At 36.0% G+C, this 23,182-nt stretch overlaps 2 protein-coding genes and 1 pseudogene across 4 annotated transcripts; all 3 read left to right on the forward strand.

Annotated features, from left to right (window-relative positions):
• The first annotated feature begins 1,193 nt into the window (after nt 1-1,193).
• On the forward strand, nt 1,194-7,514 carry LOC143612662 (increased DNA methylation 1-like). 2 transcript variants are annotated; one of them, XM_077086593.1, is made up of 18 exons: nt 1,194-2,045; nt 2,622-2,705; nt 2,811-3,015; nt 3,102-3,219; nt 3,624-3,716; nt 3,846-3,927; nt 4,038-4,097; nt 4,173-4,225; nt 4,323-4,489; nt 4,576-4,807; nt 5,382-5,439; nt 5,516-5,572; nt 5,671-5,913; nt 6,008-6,075; nt 6,153-6,209; nt 6,302-6,395; nt 6,499-6,639; nt 7,192-7,514. In XM_077086593.1, exons 1-18 carry the CDS (start codon nt 1,614-1,616, stop codon nt 7,270-7,272), a joined length of 2,325 nt encoding a protein of 774 aa, XP_076942708.1. In that variant the 5' UTR covers nt 1,194-1,613; the 3' UTR covers nt 7,273-7,514. The 2 variants fall into 2 exon arrangements, with proteins under 2 accessions (XP_076942708.1, XP_076942709.1); XM_077086594.1 differs by having other exon boundaries at nt 1,955-2,026.
• Nucleotides 7,515-8,720: 1,206 nt separating this feature from the next.
• LOC143612660 (large ribosomal subunit protein bL9c-like) lies at nt 8,721-15,565 on the forward strand. The gene is made up of 7 exons (XM_077086592.1): nt 8,721-8,942; nt 9,026-9,153; nt 9,962-10,007; nt 10,089-10,186; nt 10,278-10,325; nt 15,075-15,229; nt 15,327-15,565. Exons 1-6 carry the CDS (start codon nt 8,784-8,786, stop codon nt 15,193-15,195), a joined length of 600 nt encoding a protein of 199 aa, XP_076942707.1. The 5' UTR covers nt 8,721-8,783; the 3' UTR covers nt 15,196-15,229; nt 15,327-15,565.
• Nucleotides 15,566-16,845: 1,280 nt separating this feature from the next.
• Nucleotides 16,846-22,828, forward strand: LOC143612669 (uncharacterized; annotated as a pseudogene). The gene is made up of 14 exons (XR_013149979.1): nt 16,846-17,261; nt 17,609-18,085; nt 18,282-18,478; nt 19,320-19,481; nt 19,578-19,892; nt 19,982-20,140; nt 20,218-20,367; nt 20,447-20,688; nt 20,746-20,875; nt 21,039-21,209; nt 21,338-21,508; nt 21,646-21,840; nt 21,932-22,117; nt 22,195-22,828. The product of XR_013149979.1 is annotated as an uncharacterized LOC143612669 (transcript).
• The last annotated feature ends 354 nt before the right edge of the window (nt 22,829-23,182 follow it).

The following is a 23,182-nucleotide window of genomic DNA, read 5'->3' on the forward strand; positions in this document are numbered from 1 at the left end:
CGTAACCCAACGTAAAATTTGACTTTCATGTTTACCGAAACTTCTCTACCAGTACAGTAGAAACTCTATAAATTAATACTCGATTATTTAACAAACTCTCTAAGATAATATTTTTTACCGGTCCCGACTCGGGGATAGGGTGCTAAATTAATAATTCGCTAAAATTATAAGATAATATATTTTTGATAATTTCTTTAGACCCTACATAAAATATAAATTAATAATTCATTATATATAGCATATTACATGAATGATTTATGAAGGTTTATTGAAAAATGACTCAATTGTCTTTTGTTTTTTGTTGAAATCAATTTCCCATTCTTGCAATTGCTTTTGAATGAGACTTGGATTATCCTTGTTGTGCTTGCATAATGCTCTTCGAATTTCTTTATGAACCAATGGATCGTAACAAGTCGTTACTACTAGCAATGACTTCCTCTTTCATTACTTCATTCTTTTCATATCCCTCTCATTTGTTCTTAGTTACTCATCAAATGGCACTCAGTTCATATCTTTAATTTAAGTTCGATCATTGACAAGGTTCAAAGAAAGGGTGGGCTATTGATAAAGAATCGATTCCAAACCACAATGCTAGCAGATGGCGGGAGCTCCGCCTAGAAGAAAGACACAAAGGGGATATAATGCCTTTCTTCTCTTAAGATATTTCTTAAAAAGAGGTGGTATTAGTTTTGAAAAGAAAAGAAGGCCACCGCTTATCTCGTCTGTCATTGTTGTTTTTTTTACATCTTTAAGATGGGAAGCCATGTTGTGTGTATGATTTGTTTGTGTTAACCTATTTTGATCTTGTATTTATATAGAAAATATTTTTAATGTCTATAAAGTGATACATTGAACACAATAAGCATAGTAAGGTGGGAGATTGAAGATTTCTTTCAAATTGGGCCGTTCATTAGATATACATGCATTGTATACAATAATTAATTTGAAACTTGAAAGGTGTTTGTAAACTAAGTATTCTACTATAAATTAATAAAATATTAATTAATATATAAATTAATAATTATTAATTTATAAATTAACTAATAACTATTTTAATTAATAAATTTTGGTGGTTCAAGTGTATTATTTTATAGAGTTTATACTGTAATAATAAAAATTAAAAAATTCGAAAGAAAAGATTACAAAACATTTAATGCAAGCATTTATATTAATAAAACTTGAGGGGTAAAAAAGCCCAATTATTTGTAATAAAGGAATCTCAAAGGACTAAAAGTAAACTAAAGGGGTAAAATGGTCCAAAGAAAGAAGTTTCTGGTGGGGTTTATTGTTTGTTCACAAAATGTGTAGTAGGAACTAGAAAGGAAGAACACCCAATAATAATAATAATAATAATAATAATAATCCCCTTTCTTTTCTTTCTTTTCCATCTGCTCTCACTCAAACCCTTTGAAAACCAAACCAAATCTCCATTCCATTCCATTCCAATCCAAATATAGCCTTCACCGATTCCATTCCACCCCTACAATTCCGTCCTTATTCATCAATTCTAGGGTTTACACCGTCAATACAGCTGTAAACCAAAACAAATCTCTCCGAAACAATCGCAATTCCAATTCCAATTCCTATAATTAATTCAATTAATATTAATTCTAATGGCTGACGAATACGTCGTGTTATCATCAATTCGCCCTGGCTTGAAACGCGAATTCGCCTTCGCGATGAAATCTCATTCGGAGAATTACGCCGTCTGTGGCCGGACACGTGCACGCAGGCCCACCGTCTCGCCGGAGCCTACGCCGGTTAATAAGAAGCTGAAAAACGCCAATCTAGGGCACGGAAATGACGTGGACGATGAGGAGTCGAAGAGCGATGTGGTTGATGAACAGATGGAGGTTGAACAGATTAGTTCTGATTTGAAACCGGATGATAATAATAATAATATTAATAAGATTGTTAATAAGGATGAGATTAATGTAATTAGCTCTGAGGTTAAGATGGTGAAGAAGTTTCCGAGCAAGTTGAAGGAGTTGCTCGAGACCGGCTTGCTTGAGGGATCGCCTGTTAGGTATGTCCGGGGATCGAAGGTATACATTCACATCTTTGGAGATTGTTACAATGTTATTAGCGTATTGTAGGGCTGTAAACGAGTGTTCGTTCGTTAAGTTTTTGTAGGATAAATGGGCGGTTCATGAACACTCTACCGAACTAAAATTTGTGTAATGTTTTGTTTCTTAAGGAATTTAGTTTGTCTGTGTTTGTTTGTTAATATTGTAAACGGACGCTTACGGACAGACAAACACTAGTGGACACTAATGAACAAACGAACATGTGGACACTAATGAACAAATGAACAGTAACAAACACTAATGGACAAACATACGTAAACAACTCTAATGAACAAAAATGATTACACATTAATTTCAAAAAGTATAATCATTAGCATATGTTACCTGATGCTCACGAACACTATCGAACGATTGTGGCCTCTGTCCGTGTTCATCCGTTAAGCTTACCGAACGAAATTTTTTTGTTAATGGAAGGTTCGTTTATTGAACGGACGAACTTCTTGCTGAACGGACGTGCGGTTCATTTACAGCCCTAGCATATTGTTTTGTTGATGTTATGTTATGTGGTAACTTATTTAATAAACTGTTGATTAGGTGAAACATGTAGACAAAGGACTCGCAGGTGTGATAAAAGGATGTGGAATTTTGTGCTTCTGTGATACATGTGGTGGGAAGGAGGTGAGTGTGTTACTGTTACATACATATTGACTTATTGTTATTTGATTACTTACGAGACTATGAGAGGATTGTTTGGATTTTGATTAGTGATATTGGTAAATTTAGGTTGTGACTCCTAATCAGTTTGAGTTGCATGCCGGAAGTGCAAATAAGCGGCCACCTGAGTACATTTACTTGGATAATGGTAGCACGTTAAGGGAGGTGCTTAACACCTGTAAAGCTGCTCCATTAGAGAGAATGGAAGAAGCCATTTTAAAAGCAATAGGTAGTTCTTACAAAGAGAAACCTGCATGTTGCTTGAAATGCAAAGGTGAGTTGTGTATGTTATACAAAGTGTTGAACTTGCATGATATATTGATTTGTTTCTTAATAACTTAAAGTTTTGATGATCTTTAGGGGCCTTACCTGAATCCGGTAACCAGAAGGCAATGCTTTTGTGTGATTCGTGCACAGATTTAAAAGAGTCTAAGCCTCAACACCAGGTTCCTGTGCTCTCTAGTGATATTGTTGACAGGTATTTGCCTTCTATTATGGTATATTGTTAGTGCTCAGTTAATAAGAACAATGTTAAGATGATAAGAGGATACTTAGCAAATAGTCATTACTTTTGGTAATGTGTTAGCTTAGTGTTTGAAGAGACTGCAATAATAAAAATGTTTGTTTTCATTTACTTATTCTGATTAAATCTATGACATATGCACAACTCTGATGTGCTATTTTTGCTGGCCTTCTTAGTGATAGGTCAAGTTTATAGAAAATGTCGCAAACATCAATTTCATTAATGTCAAACTTATATACTCTTATGTACATTTTATTTGTTTGAGAACTGCAATAACTGCACAAATGATCATATGCATTGTTTTTTTCTTTATTGATTTGCTTTTTTTTTTTAACAATATCTATACTTGTTATGTTCAGGTCAATATCCCCTGTGCCCGCTCCTAAATCTACCACCCGAGTAGCCAACAACAGTTCTGCTCGAAGCAAGAGCCATGGAAAGCTAACCAGAAAGTTAGTAATCTTATCATGTCACTTACTATGTTCTTTCTTTGTTGATCATTGTTGATATGCCGGTTTTTTAGAAGTTTTGATATTTTTGTAAAAGAATGGGGTCTGAATTATAATTATTTTATCACCCAGAGACTTGCGGATGCACAAGTTTGTTTTAGAGGAGGATGTGCTAGCTGATGGAACAGCATTGGCTTATTTTGCTCGTGGCGAGGTAGTTTTTTACATTAATCAAGTAGATACAAGTATATAACTGTAACATTGTTTTCATATACTGCTTTATTATTTGTATGGTTTATAATAGTTTTTATTACCCTTTGGCAGAAAGTATTGGAGGGTTATAAGAAAGGTTCTGGAATCTTTTGCTATTGCTGTAAGAGTGAGGTACTTGCTGGTTTGAATTGAGTCTGAAATTGTATCTTTCTAGATTAGCTTATTGACTGAATTTTTCATTATTAGGTCAGTCCTTCACAGTTTGAAGCTCATGCTGGTTGGGCTTCACGTCGCAAACCGTGAGTTTTCTATTTTACACTTTTACCTTATCATAATTTTGCAATGTTTTTTTATTTTTCATGTAAAGAAATTATGAAACTTTTATTCTTTTGACAGTTATTTACACATTTACACATCGAATGGCGTATCTCTCCATGAGCTGTCAATAAAACTTTCAAAACAAAGGAAGCTTTCTGCAGATGATAATGATGATCTGTGCTCCATCTGTGCAGATGGTGGTGAGCTTTTGTGTTGTGATAATTGCCCAAGAGCTTTTCACCCTGGTGAGATATTTTTCTTTTTATTGCTATTTAGTTAATATAATGCATTTTTTGTTTAATTTAGTGTTTGATAATTGGCTAAATTGCAGAGTGCATCTCTGAGGCTGTCCCGCAGGGTACTTGGTATTGTAAATACTGCCAAAATATGTTCCAAAAAGAAAAGTTTGTTGAAAGAAATGAAAATGCACGAGCTGCTGGTCGGGTTGAAGGTATCGATCCGATCGAAGAAATAACTAAACGTTGCATTCGCATTGTTGAAAATCCAGTTGGCAATTCTGGTGTTCCAGCTAAAAGAGGAGCACCTGCTTGCGTTTTATGCAGGTACACATCTTCTTAGGCTTGTAAGTGAACTGAACGCTCAGTGTACATTTCGTGAACCGTACGTAAACGTCAGTTTACGTCCGTTCGTTTAAATTTGTTCATGTTTGTTCACTTATGTTCATTCATGTTTGCCAGTTTACGTTTGTCTAGATTCGTTTGTTAATATATTTGTTTAAAATTTTTGGCCTGATACAGCGTAGTCTAGTTTTAATAACTTTTTAGGCCCAACACTTTTTCTGTTTCAAGTTATGTTTGTTTGATTAAGGTCGTGAATTGTTCGTTTATATCGTTAACGAACAAACATAAACGAACATGAACATGCTCATTTTCTTAACAAGCAAACACAAACAAGAAAGCCCAGTTTGTTTGGCTCGTCTTTGATTGGTTGTTCGGTTAAAGTTAAATGAACCGGCACGAACATGCTTTATTGCTTTGTTTGTGTTCATTCGATTTGTTTGTAAGCCTACAGTTGCTACTTTTTCTATTATGTTTGTGCAGTTCGTTTACGTGTGGTGTTTCTGTTTCTTTTTGTCGCCACTAAATGATTAGATGTTTATATGCTATATTTGTGCAGGGCTCATGATTTTAGCAAATCTGGTTTTGGCCCAAGAACTGTCATCATATGTGATCAGGTACGTTTTTCTGTAACATTGCATGCCTATGGGCCAATTTAATTGATACATATTAACTTTTTTCCTTTAATTTCAGTGTGAGAAAGAGTACCATGTTGGCTGTTTGAAGGAGCATAAAATGGACAACCTTAAGGCATGATAAACATGTTTTAGATATACACATGTTTTTTTTTGTTTCTTTCATATTTTTCGTGTGTTTATATTATTAATATATTATGTTCCTAACTACAGGCATTGCCTAAAGAAGAATGGTTTTGTTGTACCGACTGCAACAAGATCCACACATGTTTAGAGAACCTAGTGGCTAGTGGTTTAAAAACTCTTCCAGAAGTTTCTTTGGATCCTATAAAGAAAAAAGTGAAACAAAGATTAGAACCCAGTGCTGAGCTGGACATCAGATGGCGACTTTTGTGTGGTAAAATGGCTTCTGATGATAACCGAAAATTGCTAGCCAAAGCTGTTTTGATTTTTCATGTGCGTAGTCATTAATTACCTTTTGCTTGTGTATGTGATTTAGACTTTTTAGTATTTAAATCTTTTTACTATTTGCCACAAATTTATATTTCAGGATCGGTTTGATCCAGTTGCTGACTCAACCACGAGCCGCGTTGATCTCATTCCTCCCATGGTTTATGGGTAATTAATATTATTTTTGATGTTTAATGGCTAAGTCAATGAATTGTGTACTAATTGAAAAATTGACATTATTTCAGGAGAAGTTTAAAACAACAAGACTATGGTGGGATGTACTGTGCTACATTGACAGTGAAGTGAGACCTCATTTCTTTGTTTAAACTTTAAACACATCTCATTAAATTTATTTTCAACAAATTATATTAATTTTGTTATATCAATTGTGCAGCTCTAAGGTTGTATGTGCTGGCATTTTTCGTATCTTTGGGCAAGAAGTAGCCGAAATTCCTTTAGTGGCAACAAGTAAGGAATATGAAGGACAGGTGAGTCAAATTTGGGCGGGTTGTGTTGACCTGGAACAACTTCTGTTGACTGTTTATTTGTTAATGTCTTTTGTTTTAATTTATGTAAAATGCTGTCGTGTAGGGTTATTTTCAGGCTCTGTTTGCTTGCATTGAAGAACTGTTAGCCTCTTTGAATGTAAAGATTTTAGCACTTCCTGCTGCTGATGAAGCTGGATCCATGTGGGCCAACAAGTTTGGGTTTCAGAAAATGCCTGATGTTGAGGTATGCCTTTTTTATTTATTATTTTATTACTTAATTACTGCCTTGTCAGCATTAGGGCTGTGCACCGGGTTGACACTAGACAGATCGAACTTGGACTCAAAATTTCTTGAAAATCAAAATCTAAAACCGGATTTATATAAGGTTAACTGGTTGGATTCGATTAACCAAGAACATTTTTTGTTAGATTTTTTTTAATAAGTCTCTAAAAGAAAATTAGCGCCAACTATGTCAAACGGGTAAAATATAAGGTTTTTAAAAAAAATCAGTTAATTAAAATAAGGTGGATTTTTTTTAAATAATATACTTTTGTTATCGTAACTGGCACTATTTTCTTTTCAAAAAACTAATGAAGAGATTCACAAAATAGTTTTCTTTGTAAACTGAATCCTACCCGTTACTCAACTTGTATGACCTGCTCATTTGCAACCTCTAATTGAAATATTGTAATTTAGTATGACCTCATGCGTTAAAGTTCATATTTTTTATACAAATATTGTTATATGGTACAAAGACAAACACCGACATGCTGACCGGGTTGATATTATGTTGCAGTTGAGGCAGTATAGACTGAAATATCAGCTGATGGTTTTTCAAGGGACTTCAATGCTGTACAAGACTGTTCAAAAGCCTTAAGCGTTGGGTGGTAGATAATTTAAGTTTTTCGGGCCTGCTGTGACTGGTCAAAAATGCGATTCTTTTGGTTATATATACTATATATGGAGAAAGGTCAAACATCACCTATTATGGTACAAAATCTGGTATTGGAATTTTTTTGTTTTGCTAGTCCAAATGAAATGGGCTGACCCGTTGGGCGTTTTTGGTTGGAAGATATAAACTTTTGTTTTGGAGTTTATGCTGATATCAATATGGATATAATTTTGGTTTTTTCTTTCATATCTATTCTATTATTGTTGTTTTCGTTGTTCAGAACATAGTTTGAATTAATTTTTTAAAAGATATAAATGACTTGTAATTATATTCCCTACTTTGCATGTATAATGATACAGTTTAGTGATAAAAAGGTTAAATAAATAAGTTAAATGGTGAGTTTGGTTTACATGGTTGAGACTGTTAAAACAAAGCTTTACATTGGTTGTAAACTTTTTAAGAAGTAAAACTGGTGAACACATAATCGTAATTTGGTTTTAAGCGTATGTTAGGGTATTAGTACTATTGAGCTTCACATAAGAATGTCATGGTTTGGTTTTGGAACAACAAAAGGAATGGAAGTTTTTTTGGCTATGTTAGGTCATTTGGGATATTGGAGGAGTGATGTTTCGGCTATCATAGACGTCGAAAGAGTTTGAACATTGGTTAACATTGTCTTGAGAGTGGCATGCATCTAACCGAGACATGACTTATGCATTGCCTAAGTTGCGTACACTTCCTAGCGCTATGGTTTAGTTGGTAGCGTCCACAGTAGACCCAACTTGGATATCACTTATGCGTACCGAATAAGAACACAAAGAAGCAAAAAGAAACATGAGATTTAAGACTTAATCCATTTCTTCACGTCCAAATATTATATATTATATATATAAGATAAATAGCAAAGTCTGGTGTCACATGGTTCATATTGATCCTTTTGACGGCACCTGGTTTGGGCTGTTTAGTTTTTCTTTCTTTATTCTTCTTAACCAAATATGTGTACCTTTGTTTCTTAAATGTTATCTATATCGTAACAAATGTAACCGATACTGTCTGAATTCACGTTGACACGCCACACCCGAGTTTTAGCAACAACGCTTTGGTTTTACCAACAAAAAACGTAACCGATACTGACCGAGTTCGTGTCGACACACCACACTTGGTTTTACAAACAACGCTCGCGTTTTACCAACGCCCTGGTTTCAACACTCGGGTTTTACTGATGTAACGAACGTAACAATACAAACCAGATTCGTGCTGACTTGCCATCGAAACAATCTGGTTTTACCAACAACGCCGGGGTTTCAACGCTCAAGTATTATCAAAGCTCGGGGTTACCATAACAAACTTAACCGATATCGACTTTTATATTCTCGAGGGGTGTTGATGTCCTTTATAAAATAATAACAATAATAAAAGCTTAAAAATACACCGTAACAAGACCCATTTCATTTCATTTCATTTCATTGTATTCCGGATAAGATAAATCATCATCAATGGCTTCATCTCCGGCAGTGAGTAGTCTGTCATGGAGCTCATCTTCTTGGCTCAACAACCGCACCTTAACAACCACCACCAACGAAGGCATCATCATCAACAAATCATCATCAGCCTTTGTAGTTTTAGCTCAAAAGAAAGCCAGGAAAACACGAAAGGTACACCCCACATTTCGAATATTAATTAAGGCAAATAAGTTAATGTTGATTGGTTTGTTTATTGTTTGTATATATTATTATAGATAATATTGATTGAGGATGTGACTGATGTGGGAAAGAAAGGCCAACTGTTGGATGTTAAAGCTGGGTTTTACAGGAACTTTCTCCATCCATCCGGCAAAGCCCGGATTGTTACTCCGGTTCTTCTCAAGTAATTATTCTTTATATTAAAGTTATTCGGGTTCGGTTTTAGCAGATTTTTGTGGGTTAATTAGTCGTCTTGTAGGATGCCCACCAACTGTTTGTGAAAATGCCACTTAGAAAAAAAGTGTTGGGGGGATTTGTTTGATATTTCAACTTGTTGATATGCAGCGTATATGTACGCTAGTTAGTAGCGCATATGTTTAGTGATAGTGTGTATGTTATACGCATAGTTAGTTGAAGCGTATATGTACAGCATATATGTACATATAAGCTGACTTGTTAATAGCGGATAGTTTGTGATTTGCGATTGGAAGATAGGTTAAGATTTGTTAATAGGGTTGAAAAACGAAGTCTTTTACTAAAATGCTAATATTTTGGGTCACTTGGTTATCTTGTATGAAGCCTACCAAAGTTTGTGAGTAAGTCGGTTAGAAAAGATGATGGGATTTTTTTGATATTTGAAATGGATGATTTGTGAATGGAAGAATAGGCTAACAAGTACTCGTTTGTGGTCTACAAAACTTTTTAAATCTCTGAGAAAAATGCTTACAATTTGTCAATAAATTGCACATCGAGGACGGTTTAAGCTCATGTGATGCTTGGTGTATGCTTGCATTAAATCACTAATAGTAAATAGGATTCATATATGTTCTATATAGGCTACATAATTTCAAAATTATTTAACATTTATAAAAAAATTTCACAAGATCAAAACACCTAATGAAAGTTGAGTTGAGTGACTTTAACGGGACACTTTGAAGTTCAAATGTGCATTGTTTTATCTTTCTTGTAATTTTTTTTTGTTCTTTGGTTAGGGAAATGAAAATTGAGGAAGAGAGAATTGAGGCTGAAAAGAAACGGGTATTCACAGGCCGCTTTGATTAATAGATGGAATATTAATAATATGTTATGAACATTAAAAGTTTTTGTTTTGTTGATCAGGTTAAAGAAGAGGCTCTGCAACTTGCTCGGATTTTTGAAACAGTTGGAGCTTTTAAAGTGAAGCGTAAGGGCGGGAAAGGAAAACTGATTTTTGGAAGGTTTGAAAATTGAAACTACATAGAATCAAACTAATTTGATTATTAGTCTTTTCTTTTTGAGCTTGCTAGTATTACTTGCTATTGCTTGCAGTGTTACCGCTCAAGATCTTGTTGATATCATTAAGGCACAACTTCAACGGTAATGTTTTTGGTCTATGGTTACTTAAAACCATTTTCCTAAGTCTAGTTTAGGTTACACACTTACATTTGCAAATACAAATTATTCTTTTCTTATGCAAATTCCTTTTTCCGTTTTTGGTACCCTTTACTTCATTTTCATGACGCGAGTCTAGAGCTGTTTAAAAAGCTCACAGTTCGCATAATCAGCTCGCCTGTAAACGAGCCGAGCCGAGCCTGAGCGAGGTAGGCTTGGCTTGCTGGCTCTCTCGTTAGGCTCGTTGGTTCACTTGTTTGCCTGTTTAACTTGAGCCCAAATTTTAATATATAAGTTATAGCCATAAAGTATGACCAAAATTTTAATTTATATAAGTCATAAACTTTGTGGTTTATTAATTATGCATCATATGTATATTAATTTTTTTATATACATCAATAGGTGTAAAATTAAAAAAAAAAATAATTTAAAATATAAAATCTTAATTTTAATTGTGAGGAACATTAGCTTCAATCCCTTTTTTCTTCTCCGATTGAAGATCTTGGAACTGTCTCCGAGTGTATACAATTGTATACACATCATTCTCCGAGTCGTCTTCGTCAAGACATTGAGGATTCCGCCGTTAGTTTCCAGATCTGCCATTAACCATCAGTTATCAAGCTCTCAGATCTACCATTAGCTTCTTCATCATCAAGCTGCTCGTTCGAACAACAACCCACCGTCGTTAGCTTTTAGCTTTTGGTAACCTTCCAGATCTGCGGTCATCTTGCAGCTCACAATTACGGGGACGTAGCGTACTTGCCGGAGGAGTCGTACGGAACACATCGGAACACGGAGATTCCGTGTGTTGGGTCTTGAAAGCCGTTTCCCTTACCCATTACTATTACTATTATATTGTTATTATTAATACTAATACTCATATTATTACTATCATTATTATATATAGAAGTATTATTATTGTTATTATTATTATTATTAATATCCACCGCTCTTATTCCCTGCTTTTGTGCTTCGCCGAAGAGGAAAGCCACCGCCTCACCTGCCCACACCATTTCTTTGGCGAGAAGAACCATCAACTATCGCCGTTTTTTGACCTGCCATCGCCTTCGGGTTCGTGATTAAGAATCACCGGATCTGTTTCTATTTCTCCGGCAGAATCACCTTCGAAACTACCGTACAAGCTTCCTCCGGCATTGTGTTCGTGTCCACGGGAATAAAGTTATTATTATTTTTTGCCGCCGTTGGGGGTCCCAAAGCAAAAGAGTGAGCTTCTTGTAACCTGGCTGCCGTTGAGCTGTATCTGCCTTCATCATCTTCACGGTATACTCGTTCCTTTCTCACTATTATTATTATTATTAGTATTATTATTATTATTATCATTAGAACATACGTGATCCGGATCTTTGGAGTTTATTTTCATTTTAAGATCTCTTGACTATTATTGTTATTGCTACACACTATTATTATTATTATTATTAGTTTTTGTTACTATTATTATTATTATTATTATTATTGATTTGGTGTCCTATTGCTTGTGTTTGTGTGATTAGTTGCAACCATAGAGCGTAGGAACCATGACTATTACTTGAGACCATGTCCTGAAACGAGGGGTGTAGGAAAGAGTAAAGATAGGGAGCGTATATTGCGTTTGGCTTCTTGGAATGTAGGAACATTAAATGGTAAGTTGCTAGAATTGGTAGATGTGCTTAAAAGACGTAGGGTTCAGATAGCATGCCTCCAGGAGACTAAGTGGAAAGGACATAGAGGGGCTGACTGTAATGGGTATAAGTTGTGGTACTCGGGGTCTGATGGAGCTAGGAATGGAGTGGGATTTCTAGTGGCTAAGGAAATACACACTAGTGTGGTGGAGGTGATAAGACATAATGACAAGATTATGGTGTTGAAATTAGTACTAGGAGAGGAAGTAGTGGCAGTAGTCTCCGCCTACGCGCCTCATGTAGGCCTAGGGGATCAGGAAAAGAGAGAATTTTGGGATTGCCTAGACGCAGTGGTAGGGGGCATACCTAGGGGGGAGAGGATTTGCATAGGAGGTGATTTTAATGGACACATTGGTAAGGCTAACGATGGTTTTCAAGCCGTACATGGGGGTTTCGGTTTTGGTGATAGGAATGAGACCGGAACAGATCTTCTAGAGTTTGCGGTGGCACATGACCTAGGTATTATAAATTCTTATTTTAGGAAACAAGATTCTCATTTAATCACTTTTAGCAGTGGCGGACGCGACACGCAAATTGACTACCTTTTGATGAGGCAAGGAGACCGACGTTGGTGGAAGGACTGCAAAGTCATACCTGGGGAGGCAGTTGTGACTCAACATCGACTACTAGTGACAGATATAGCCTTCAGAAATAAGCTGACTGTTCGAGAGAAGAAAGGTACACCAAGAATTCGATGGGGAAATTTGAAGGACAAAAATCTCCTACTGTTTAAGGATAAACTCAAACTGCATACGCGGGCTCGACTAAATGGGGACTCAACTCATATATGGGAAGCTATGGAGACAAAGATCATCCAAGTAGCAAAGGAGACTCTCGGGGTCACAACAGGAAAGACAAGTGGGCATAAGGAGTCTTGGTGGTGGAATGACGCAGTGCAAGACAAGATAAGGGACAAGGATGTTTTAGGGAGCTAATGAGGTGCACGAATGAGGAGCGAGTGGAATTGAGGGACAACTACAAAACGGCCAAGATAGAGGCGAAGAAGGCAGTGGCGGAAGCAAAGAAGGCGGCCTTTAAACGGATGTATGAAAGTCTAGAAACAAAAGAGGGGGAACATGCTATGTTTAAGATTGCGAAAGCCAGGGAGCGTAGAAGGCAAGATCTAGGACCGGTGAAGTTCATAAAGGATACAGATGGGCATGTACTGGTCAAGGAGCTGAACATCAAGCTAAGATGGCAAACCTACTTCCATAATCTTTTTAACAATGGGAGAGCTTACCAAGAAGAACATGACAACACAAACTTTCAACGACAACAATCAAATAACTGCTACTGCCGACGGATCACACGAGAAGAGGTGAAGGATGCACTTAGGAGGATGAGAAGGTCTAAGGCGGTTGGCCCAGACAACATACCCATCGAGGTGTGGAAGTGTCTGGGGGAGGAAGGAGTCATGTGGTTAACTACTCTGTTTAATAGTATTCTCAAATCAGGTAAGATGCCAGACCAGTGGAGGAGCAGCGTTGTAGTTCCTATCTATAAGAACAAAGGAGACGCCCAATGTTGTGGTAACTACCGAGGAATCAAACTACTAAGTCATACTATGAAGCTATTAGAAAGAGTGATTGAGGTTAGACTTAGACGAGAAACTCAGGTTACGGTCAACCAATTTGGCTTCATGCCGGGGCGTTCCACCACAGAGGCAATACACATTATAAGAAGATTAATGGAAAAGTATAGGGAGAAGAAGCGTGATCTACATATGGTGTTTATTGACCTAGAAAAGGCCTACGACAGTGTGCCACGACAGGTGCTCTGGGAGTGCTTGGAGGGTAGAAGAGTACCCAGGAAATACATAGAGATAATTATGGATATGTATACCAGGAGTGAAACAAGTGTCCGTGCGCCAGTGGGGGATACTGATTTCTTTCCTGTAGAGGTAGGTCTTCACCAGGGGTCAGCGTTGAGCCCGTTTCTTTTTGCAGTAGTCTTGGATGAGTTGTCAAAGTCGATTCAGGGGACTCTCCCGTGGTGCATGATGTTCGCAGACGATATTGTGTTACTTGGTGAGAAAAAACAAGATCTAAACATGAGGTTTGAGGAGTGGCGAACAACCTTAGAGACAAAAGGTTTAAAGATTAGCCGATCTAAGACGGAGTACCTCCACTGTGATTTTGGTGGGATAAACGACAATGAAGACGCACAGATCACAATTGAAGGGCAGGTGGTCCCGCAGGTAACGAAGTTCAAGTATTTAGGATCATTTGTACAGGGCGATGGGGAATTAGACAGTGATGTGACCCACCGAGTTCAGGTAGGATGGTGTAGATGGAAAGCAGCCACAGGTATATTGTGCGACAAGAGTTTCCCGACTAAACTAAAGGGAAAATTCTATAGGGTGGCAGTTAGACCTGCAATGCTATATGGAACAGAATGTTGGGCCATCAAGAAGGCACAAGTGCGGAAGTTGGAGGTAGCAGAAATGAGAATGCTACGTTGGATGTGTGGGCACACAAGGCTAGACCGAATAAGAAACGTTGTGTTTCGCGAGAGATTAGGGGTGGCGAACATAGCAGACAAGATAAGAGAGTGGAGATTGAGATGGTTTGGACATGTAAAGAGAAGACAGACGACGAATCCTGTTAGATCCGTAGAAAACATTACTATAGAGGGGAGGAGGGGTAGAGGACGACCGAAATTGACTTGGGATGAGAGGATTAGGCATGATTTGATAGACCTAAACCTCTCCGAGGACATGGTTGAGGATAGGAATTCGTGGAGAAGTAGAATTAAAGTTAAGGATTTTTAGAGAGAATTGAATACCTTAGGGCTTATTATTAATATTATTATAATTAGTAGTAGTTTTTATGTAACGGTTAAACTTTGATTTCCTTTATTTTGCTTCATACACATGTACTTAGAGCCGAGGGTCTCTCTGGAAGCCACCTCTTTATTCCTTTGGATAGAGGTACGGTGTGCCTACATCCCACCCTCCCCAGACCCTACTTATAGCTTTGCTGTCGGTGGGATTTTACTGGGCATGATTGATTGATTGATTGAATTTTAATTGTGATAATTATTTGTTTGATTTTAGGGACATCGACAAAAGAATCGTTTCTCTACCTGAGATCCGGGAAACAGGGGAGTATATTGCAGAATTAAAGCTTCATCCTGATGTTACTGCTCAAGTGAGGTTGAATGTATTTGCTAACTAAAAAATGTACTTCTTTGAAGAGGATTTGTGTCAAGGTATGTGAACTAGTTAGTTATAATTTGAATGGTATTTATGTTGTACCTTGTAGCTTACTTTGTGCACTATTAATTCATTTTCGTTTCATCTTTGTAGGATGAAAATTGTGAAAGTAGTAATAGGATCGCGCAAGTTCAAGATCGAATCTTTATTTCTTTTTTGTGTTATGTGGTCACAGGATAACACTGGCATGTACACATCCTTGTTTATTGTGTTGTTAAATAGTTCATTTTGTTGAAATTTCAAGAAACACTTTATATGAGTATGAGTAAAGGATGCATGTAACAAAAGCAATGAGACGTTTGTGTATGTTTTGAAGGGTCAATCCTTGATCATGGGCATGCATGTGGGATTGTGGGCAACTATCATTTAGCTAACAAAATATGATGTTTTGTTGTATTTATTTCATTATATTACAAAGACAAATTTATGGTAATCATTCTTTATGTTTCAACACCCGTTACCATAATCCAATACCCATTATTGTAACTAACCTAACCGATACTAACTGAATATGCAACGTTGCAATGAGACGGGCCTTTTTAGTAAGTTACAACTTAAAAGTAAAACCATGAAATGAAAAATGCAAATTTAATTTCAACCCTAAAGATGTTATTTTACCTACTCACACAATTTTTTTTTTGACAACTCTAAAGAAGAGTATGCAACAAGTAATATATATTATTTAATGATATTACTAGTGGGCTTGAACATGAACATTGCGATAGAGATGTAGCGTGAATTCGATTTGTATCATTTTGATTCAATTTGTTATGATAATGATTTGGTACAGACACTCGTTATAAAGTTGTAAAGTCTAAATGATACCGACAAATGTTAAGGTTTGTGGGTTAATTAATACCTAGGGATGTGCAAACAAATTAAATTTTCGAAACCCAAATTCTTTAAATTTTTGATCCTGAAATATCTTATTATCTTAAATTCAGATTTTGATTCGGCATTTTATAAATATTTTGAATATCCGAAGTGTTTTTAAAATAATTATTATATAATAAATAATTAGTTTTTATTTTTTCAATTTTCAAAGTTATAAACCCTAAATTAGAGTCAGGTTTTTTTTTTCTAGTGACGAGCATAGTATCAAACCGGTACAGATCCTAAAAATCTTGATTCCGATTTTTTTTAAAAGTATGTACTAGTACTGACAATGTACGGTTTGATATCGGTATTCAAGACAAAAATTCGATAAATACCGAAGACAAATACTAAATGCTCCTGTTTCCTAAAACTCAAAAAGTGTTCCGTAGTCAGGTCTTTCTTCTCTTTAAAGTATATATAAAACCCTAAATCGCAGTCAGGTGTTTCTTCTCTTTAAACTTCAAAGCGTATAAACCCTAAATAGCAATCTGGTTGTGCCTGCCTGACGATTTCAAGCCTTGTGATCTCTGAAGTTTCATTCAATCCATTTCAACAACCATCAAGTCTTCTACTTTACAATTCAGGTAACAATCAATCGATTTCAACAACCATTTTACTTTTCCCCAAATATAATATTATATTATAAATCCTTCGATTTAGGTGTCAAATTCTCCCTAATTATTAGCATATTAAATTGTGTATGATGATGATGAATTGATGATGATGCGTTTTAAAACTGTTTTCGGATATCCGAATGTGAACACCCCTATTAATTAATACCTACGTTTTGTTTCAGAAACCCTAGCTGCATTTGAATTTGAACAGGACATCTCTGTTTCCGGTTAATTGGTTTCAGAATGTCGTCCGATGAATCCGACTCCAACACCGACACTGAGTTCCAACAAGACATGGAGGCTTTAAAAAGAGCTCCGCGTTATGTCGATGGTGATAGTGAGCTCCCCAAATCACCCTTCGAAAGCGCGCCTGATGACGATGACGATGATGATGACTTAGAGTTGCTGCATAGACTTGAACAGCGTTTTTCTGTTCCCACCAACAAAGACAGTAGCTCTGGTCCATTAGAAGACACACTACCTTCTGATGATTTTGAAACTCTCCGTGCCATTCAAAGGCGCTTCGCGCAGTACGACGGTAAAGTTGCTTTTTAGTTTTCTCACATTCGTTTTGTTTTAAACTAATCTCTTAAAATATTGATAATAGCAGGTGTGTTTTTTTAATCTTGTATAAATGTTAGTTTTTTTTAAGTTAAATGAAACATATATGAATCTTGACCCGTTATTTAGTGATGAAGTATAGTGAAGGAAAAACTTCACTAAATAATAACCAAGTTTCGTAATTGTTCAAGTTAAGTCAAATTGGAAAAATATAATCACTAAACAGTAACCAAGATTCATATATGTTTTGTTTTCTTGTAAAAAGTGATTTCAAATGTTGTATTTTGTTTAGCTTTATAACTTGTGCATTGATGTTTGAAGCAGATAGCATGAAAACCAGCACGGAGAGTTCTGCCAAAAGATCAGAGCAGGTTGGTGCACCTAATAACATAGACTTGGGAAAGGAATCTTCCTCTAATTTTTTTGTAACAAGAAATAATAACTAACCTCGGAAGAGGCTTTCCAGATTGTGTAGATGGAAGATCCACCAATCAGAATTTGGATATTGCAAATAATAATGCAAATGTCAGTGAACTTGATGGTGGTTTTCAACGATCTGGACGGGCATTTGTTGAAGCTATTAAGAAGAACAGAGTATGCCAGAGGTTACTGCGTGATAAGTTAGCTAAAATTCAAGCCAGAATGGAAGAGAATAGAAAATTAAGAGAACATGTTAAGATAATGAAAGACTTTCAGACGGCTTGTAGAAAAAGAACAGGCAGAGCATTGTCTCAGAAAAAAGATGCTCGTATTCAGCTTATTTCGGTTCCTAAGAATAAGAAGAGAAGCAATGCTTCAAAGGTTAGTTTTCTTACCATTGAAAATCTTGATGATAATTTCTTTATGTTTATATCTATTAGTTTTCTAGAGTGCCCATTAGCAGCATATGTTATTGATACGTTGTACTTGAAATTTATACTTCAAATTTGTTTATTCTTGATTGTAATCGTTCTTGTTATTTTTGTTATATTTAATTATTACACTTGTGGAACTGCAGATTGATGAGAAAAACAGCCAAGCAATTAATCAAGGTCCTGCTGAAAATTCCCATGTTGTACACTATAGAGATGCACTGTCTAAGTATCCATTCTCTTTGACTAGAGAACCTTGGTCTAAAGAGGAGAAGAAAAACCTATTGAAGGGAATCAAACAACAATTTCAGAAAATGTTAATGGATAACATCAGTTTTCTTAGGTATGTTTTACTCATACTATCATGTTATTACTTATGAGTAGTGTTCTTCATTATCATTTACGTGTTATAGATAGGAATTTTTTTATTTGGAAGATATAACCTATGAGTAATGACTGAGTAATCTTCTCATGAGTGCGTCTTGCGACTTTGACTAACCAGATATTAATCGTGTTTCATGTTAAATTTATCATGAAGTATTTATTTGATAGTTTTTATGAGAAATCATGCATCAGATTATTGAAACACATTTTTTAATCCTTTCGTCTATTTTTTATGGAGTTAAATACTAAACTAACAGGCTGTCCTTGCGGAAGATTTCACCGGAACCATAGGCTGGTAAATACATAACTTATTCTTTCTGTTTTCTTTCTAAATAACAAAGTCTCATAATTTCTCATTATCACAAAACAAGAGATACAATAAATGCCAATGCTACTTGTACCTAGGCAGTATTTAGATTCAGGTCTATTTGGTTATAAAGCTTCATAAGTTGTATCTAGAGTGTTATTGTATTTATTTATTTATTTTATTATCATATTTTTTTAGAATTTTTTAAATTTAAGAAATCAAACGTATCATCTACAAATGTATTTATTAGATTACCAACAAAAGGCGCCCTAGTGTATCGTTCGTATACATCTTTCTTTAAAACACAAATGCACATTTAACCGCCAAAGATATCATCATATGTTATCAAAGTGTTCCATATTGCTGGTTAATAATTCAAATTAAAAAGATAGCTTTGTGGTATTGTCGCTTTTCTGTTTCAATATCATCACATTCTTGGTTAATTCAAACTTGTATGAAATTGTGAAGAAAGTTTCTTACATATACATGACAGCGGTGAAGATGCAGATTATTCTAGTTATGTTAGCATGGTTGCACAAATTAAAGATCATAAAATAACACGCGAAGATATCAAGTCATTTGTTAAAATTGTTAGATGGAATGAACTGGCTTCCATGTATTTCACAGGCCGATCCGGTCCTGAATGTGAATCGAGGTAACTGTTTTTCTTGCTTTTAGTTAATGCAAAACCAGTTTTTGTTATCCGTTGATTTATTATCATTTGTTTTATACTAATCGTTAATTGATTCAGATGGAGGAACTGTGAGGACCCATCAATTAATCACGGGCCGTGGACTGTAAATGAAGACAAGAAGCTGTTGCATATTGTTTCAAACCGAGGGATTAGTAACTGGATTGAGATTGCTATGGAACTTAATACTAACAGGACACCTTTTCAGTGTTTGTCACGTTTTCAAAGGAGTCTAAACGCATCTATAATAAAAGCCGAGTGGACCTCATCTGAGGATAATGAACTCCGTAGGGCTGTAGCAGAGCATGGTGAGTCTAACTGGCAGCATGTTGGATCTGCACTCGATGGGCGCACGGGGACCCAGTGTTCTAATAGGTCAGTCAGAATTTCTAATATAATATTACTAGTAATGAATTATGATTAGAGGTGACATCATAGTTTAACTTGTTTTCTACTGTGTTTAGATGGAAGAAGTCATTGAACCCTCTAAGGAAAAAAGTTGGGAAGTGGGCCCCAGACGAGGACAAGCGTCTGAAAATTGCTGTGAGGCTATTTGGGGGCAAAAACTATTATAAAATAGCCAAGTTTGTGCCTGGTCGGACACAAACACAATGTCGAGAAAGGTATTCGTTAAATTAAAATATAGTTTATAACATATTTGCCTAACGTAATACTAAACAAAATTTTGGTTGTGTGACAGATGGGTTAATTGCTTAGATCCTTGTCTTAATATGAAGGAGTGGACTGAAGAAGAGGATTTGAAATTGAAAAAAGCACTTGAGGAACATGAATATTGCTGGTCTAAGATAGCTGCTTGTGTTCCTCCACGCACTGATAGTCAATGTCGCAGGTACTATAACAACATTAAACGGGTCCATTTCTAAAATATTTTTACGTTTATGCATATTAATTTCCTTCTGTATGAACAGGAGATGGAAGGCGCTGTTTCCAGAAGAAGTTCGTATGCTGAAAGTAGCCAGAACCATGAAAAAGGCTGCTTTGATATCCAATTTTGTAGACCGAGAAGGCAAGCGTCCTGATCTGACTATCAAAGATTTTGTCCCACTTTTGCAAATTGAGTCAGATCATAAAGACAAAGAAGATCAAACAATCTCAAACAAGAAAAAACAAAGGTATGTCTTTCAACTGCTTGTTCTCATATATAGGTCGGGTATTATGTGTCAAGTTTTTTTTAGGTAAACTGATAAGCTAAGTGACTTATTTGCAGAACTGTTAAGATCTAGGAGGGCTAGAAAGGGCAGTTGTACTGATGAAGATGATGTGGCAGAGAATTATGATGATGTTGATGATGTAGGACCCACATCATTTGATGGGGACAATTTGGAGACTACAAAGAGGTATCATGCCATTTATGTTTTCAATTTTCTTGGACAAACTTTCGAGCTAATTTACTTGTCTTTATATCATTATCACAAGTCTTTATATATATATATATATTGTCTCAAAAGTTTCTCCTAGTGGAAAATGTTGTTGATTGTGTACGTTTTCTTCATATTGCAGAACTGTTCTTAAAAGGAGATCTAGGAGGGCTAAAAAGGTTACTTGTACCGGAAAGGAACTCAAGTTGATTGATGAAGACGACGTGGCAGAGAATAATGGTTATGTTGAGAACACAAACAATGATGTAGGACCCACATCATTTGACGGGGATAATTCTAAGACTAAAAAGAGGTATCATGCCATTAATTTACTTATTTGTCTTTATATCATTATCACAAGTCTTTATATATATATATTGTCTCAAAAGTTTCTCCTAGTGGAAAATATTGTTGATTATGTGCGTTTTCTTCATATAGCAGAACTGCTGTTAAAAGGAGATCTAGGAAGGCTAAAAAGGTTACTTCTACCGGAAAAGAACTCAAGTTGATTGATGAAGATGACGTGGCAGAGAATAATGGTCATGTTGAGAACACAAACAATGATGTAGGACCCACATCATTTGATGGCGATAATTCTAAGACTAAAAAGAGGTACAATATAACTAATATCATCCCACTTAATTCTACGACTGTGTATGCACGTATCTATCTATGTATGTATATATTGGTTCAAAAGATTCTACTTGTAGAAGTTATTGTTGATGATGAACTATTTACTCGCGATGCAGAACTGTTCTTAAAAAGAGATCTAGTAGGGCTAAAAAGGTTACTCGTACTGTAAAGGTCCACAAGTCTAGTGATGAAGATGACGTGACAGAAAGTAGTGGTCATGTTGACATCACAAACAATGACGCAGGACCCGCATTCTTCGATGATGCAGAGACTCAAAAGAAAGCCACTGGGAAGCCTAAGGGCAATGAAAGGTATGATTCCAATAATTTGGTTAAAGCTATTAAATTTTGACTCCTTGTTTGTATTCTTGTGTAAATTTTAACTTGTTTCGTTTACATGCAGGGGTGTTCCTAAAATTAGATCTAGGAGGGCTAGACAGGTTACTCATTCTGAGAAAGTGTTGAGATTAATGGGTGCAGAGGACAATGACGGTGACAACAATAATAATGATAATGTTGAAGAAAACAGAACGCTTGACGGGGACGATGATTGTGAGATTGAGAGTAGAGCCACCGGGAAGCGGAAAAGGTATGGTTTCATTTTTTTTGGTGTTTTATATGAAAGAACAAATAAATGGTATAATACGTTAGTTTTGGATTTTGCAGAGATGACGGTGACGTTGAAAGAAGGGAAGGAGCGGTAGAACTTAAAGTGTATTTTAGAAGGAGAATTAGAAAGCCCAGGGATGATGAAATTTGTAATAGGAAAATAGTTGTAGAAATGGAAGATGAAGAAACACTTGGTTGCATTTTGACCAAGTTAAAGAAACTTAAGAGAAAGAGGAATGAATGAATTTGGACTTTGAGGTTTTTGAACAAGTTTTGCATAGCAATTAGTTATCTTAAGGGGATTCTAACACGTTGGGTTGAAATGCTTTTTGGTCAAAAAAGGAAGAAGGATAAGGAGGTTTGTAATTTTGTAGCACCTTCATATTATTGATTTTGATATATTTATTATTTATTCATGGTTAAACAAATTGATGTTTAACTAATATATAACTGTTAGGGCTAATACTTATTGTTTTTAAGGAGCTAGAAACACGATACAGCAAATAACTTTTATTTTTAAGAAACATGATACAAGCACCCTCTGCGGTTACCATGGTGTTGGGGAAAAGGGCTCTGCCTTATTTTGGCTGTTAAATGGTGATATATGGACATGAATGGCGTTCCTTTGGGCAACCACAATCCTCAGTCTAACCGAGAATTGAAATACAAATGGACCCGTTAGAGACCATTGACGGGAAGTGAAAATACAAAGCGTTCAAGGGGGTGTTAGTTCTATTTTGATCAGCGTTACACGTTGGCAATCGGTTAGCTCTACCAGTGGCGCAGCTTCACTAGGGCTCTACCCTTCACCTGGAAATCTTTGCCGTCATGGGACTTAATCAAAACCTGTTTTTAACATTTTTCGGATTAGTTTGACAAATAACGAACCGCTATAATCTTTTAGCCACTTCCACGCACCCGGGATTTAATCTAGCATTACCTCAGCCTTTACAGGTTCCCTACTCCAACTTCAAAACTATTCGAAATTGGAAGTTGGTACCATATAGTGACAAGTGAGCTGTGACTGCCTGTGAGTGTGTGTGTG

The sequence above is a fragment of the Bidens hawaiensis genome, unplaced genomic scaffold (assembly GCF_021521415.1).
Source record: "Bidens hawaiensis isolate Kalapana, Puna unplaced genomic scaffold, B.hawaiensis_p1.1 tig00035161_1, whole genome shotgun sequence".
NCBI classification, from domain to species: Eukaryota; Viridiplantae; Streptophyta; class Magnoliopsida; order Asterales; family Asteraceae; genus Bidens; species Bidens hawaiensis.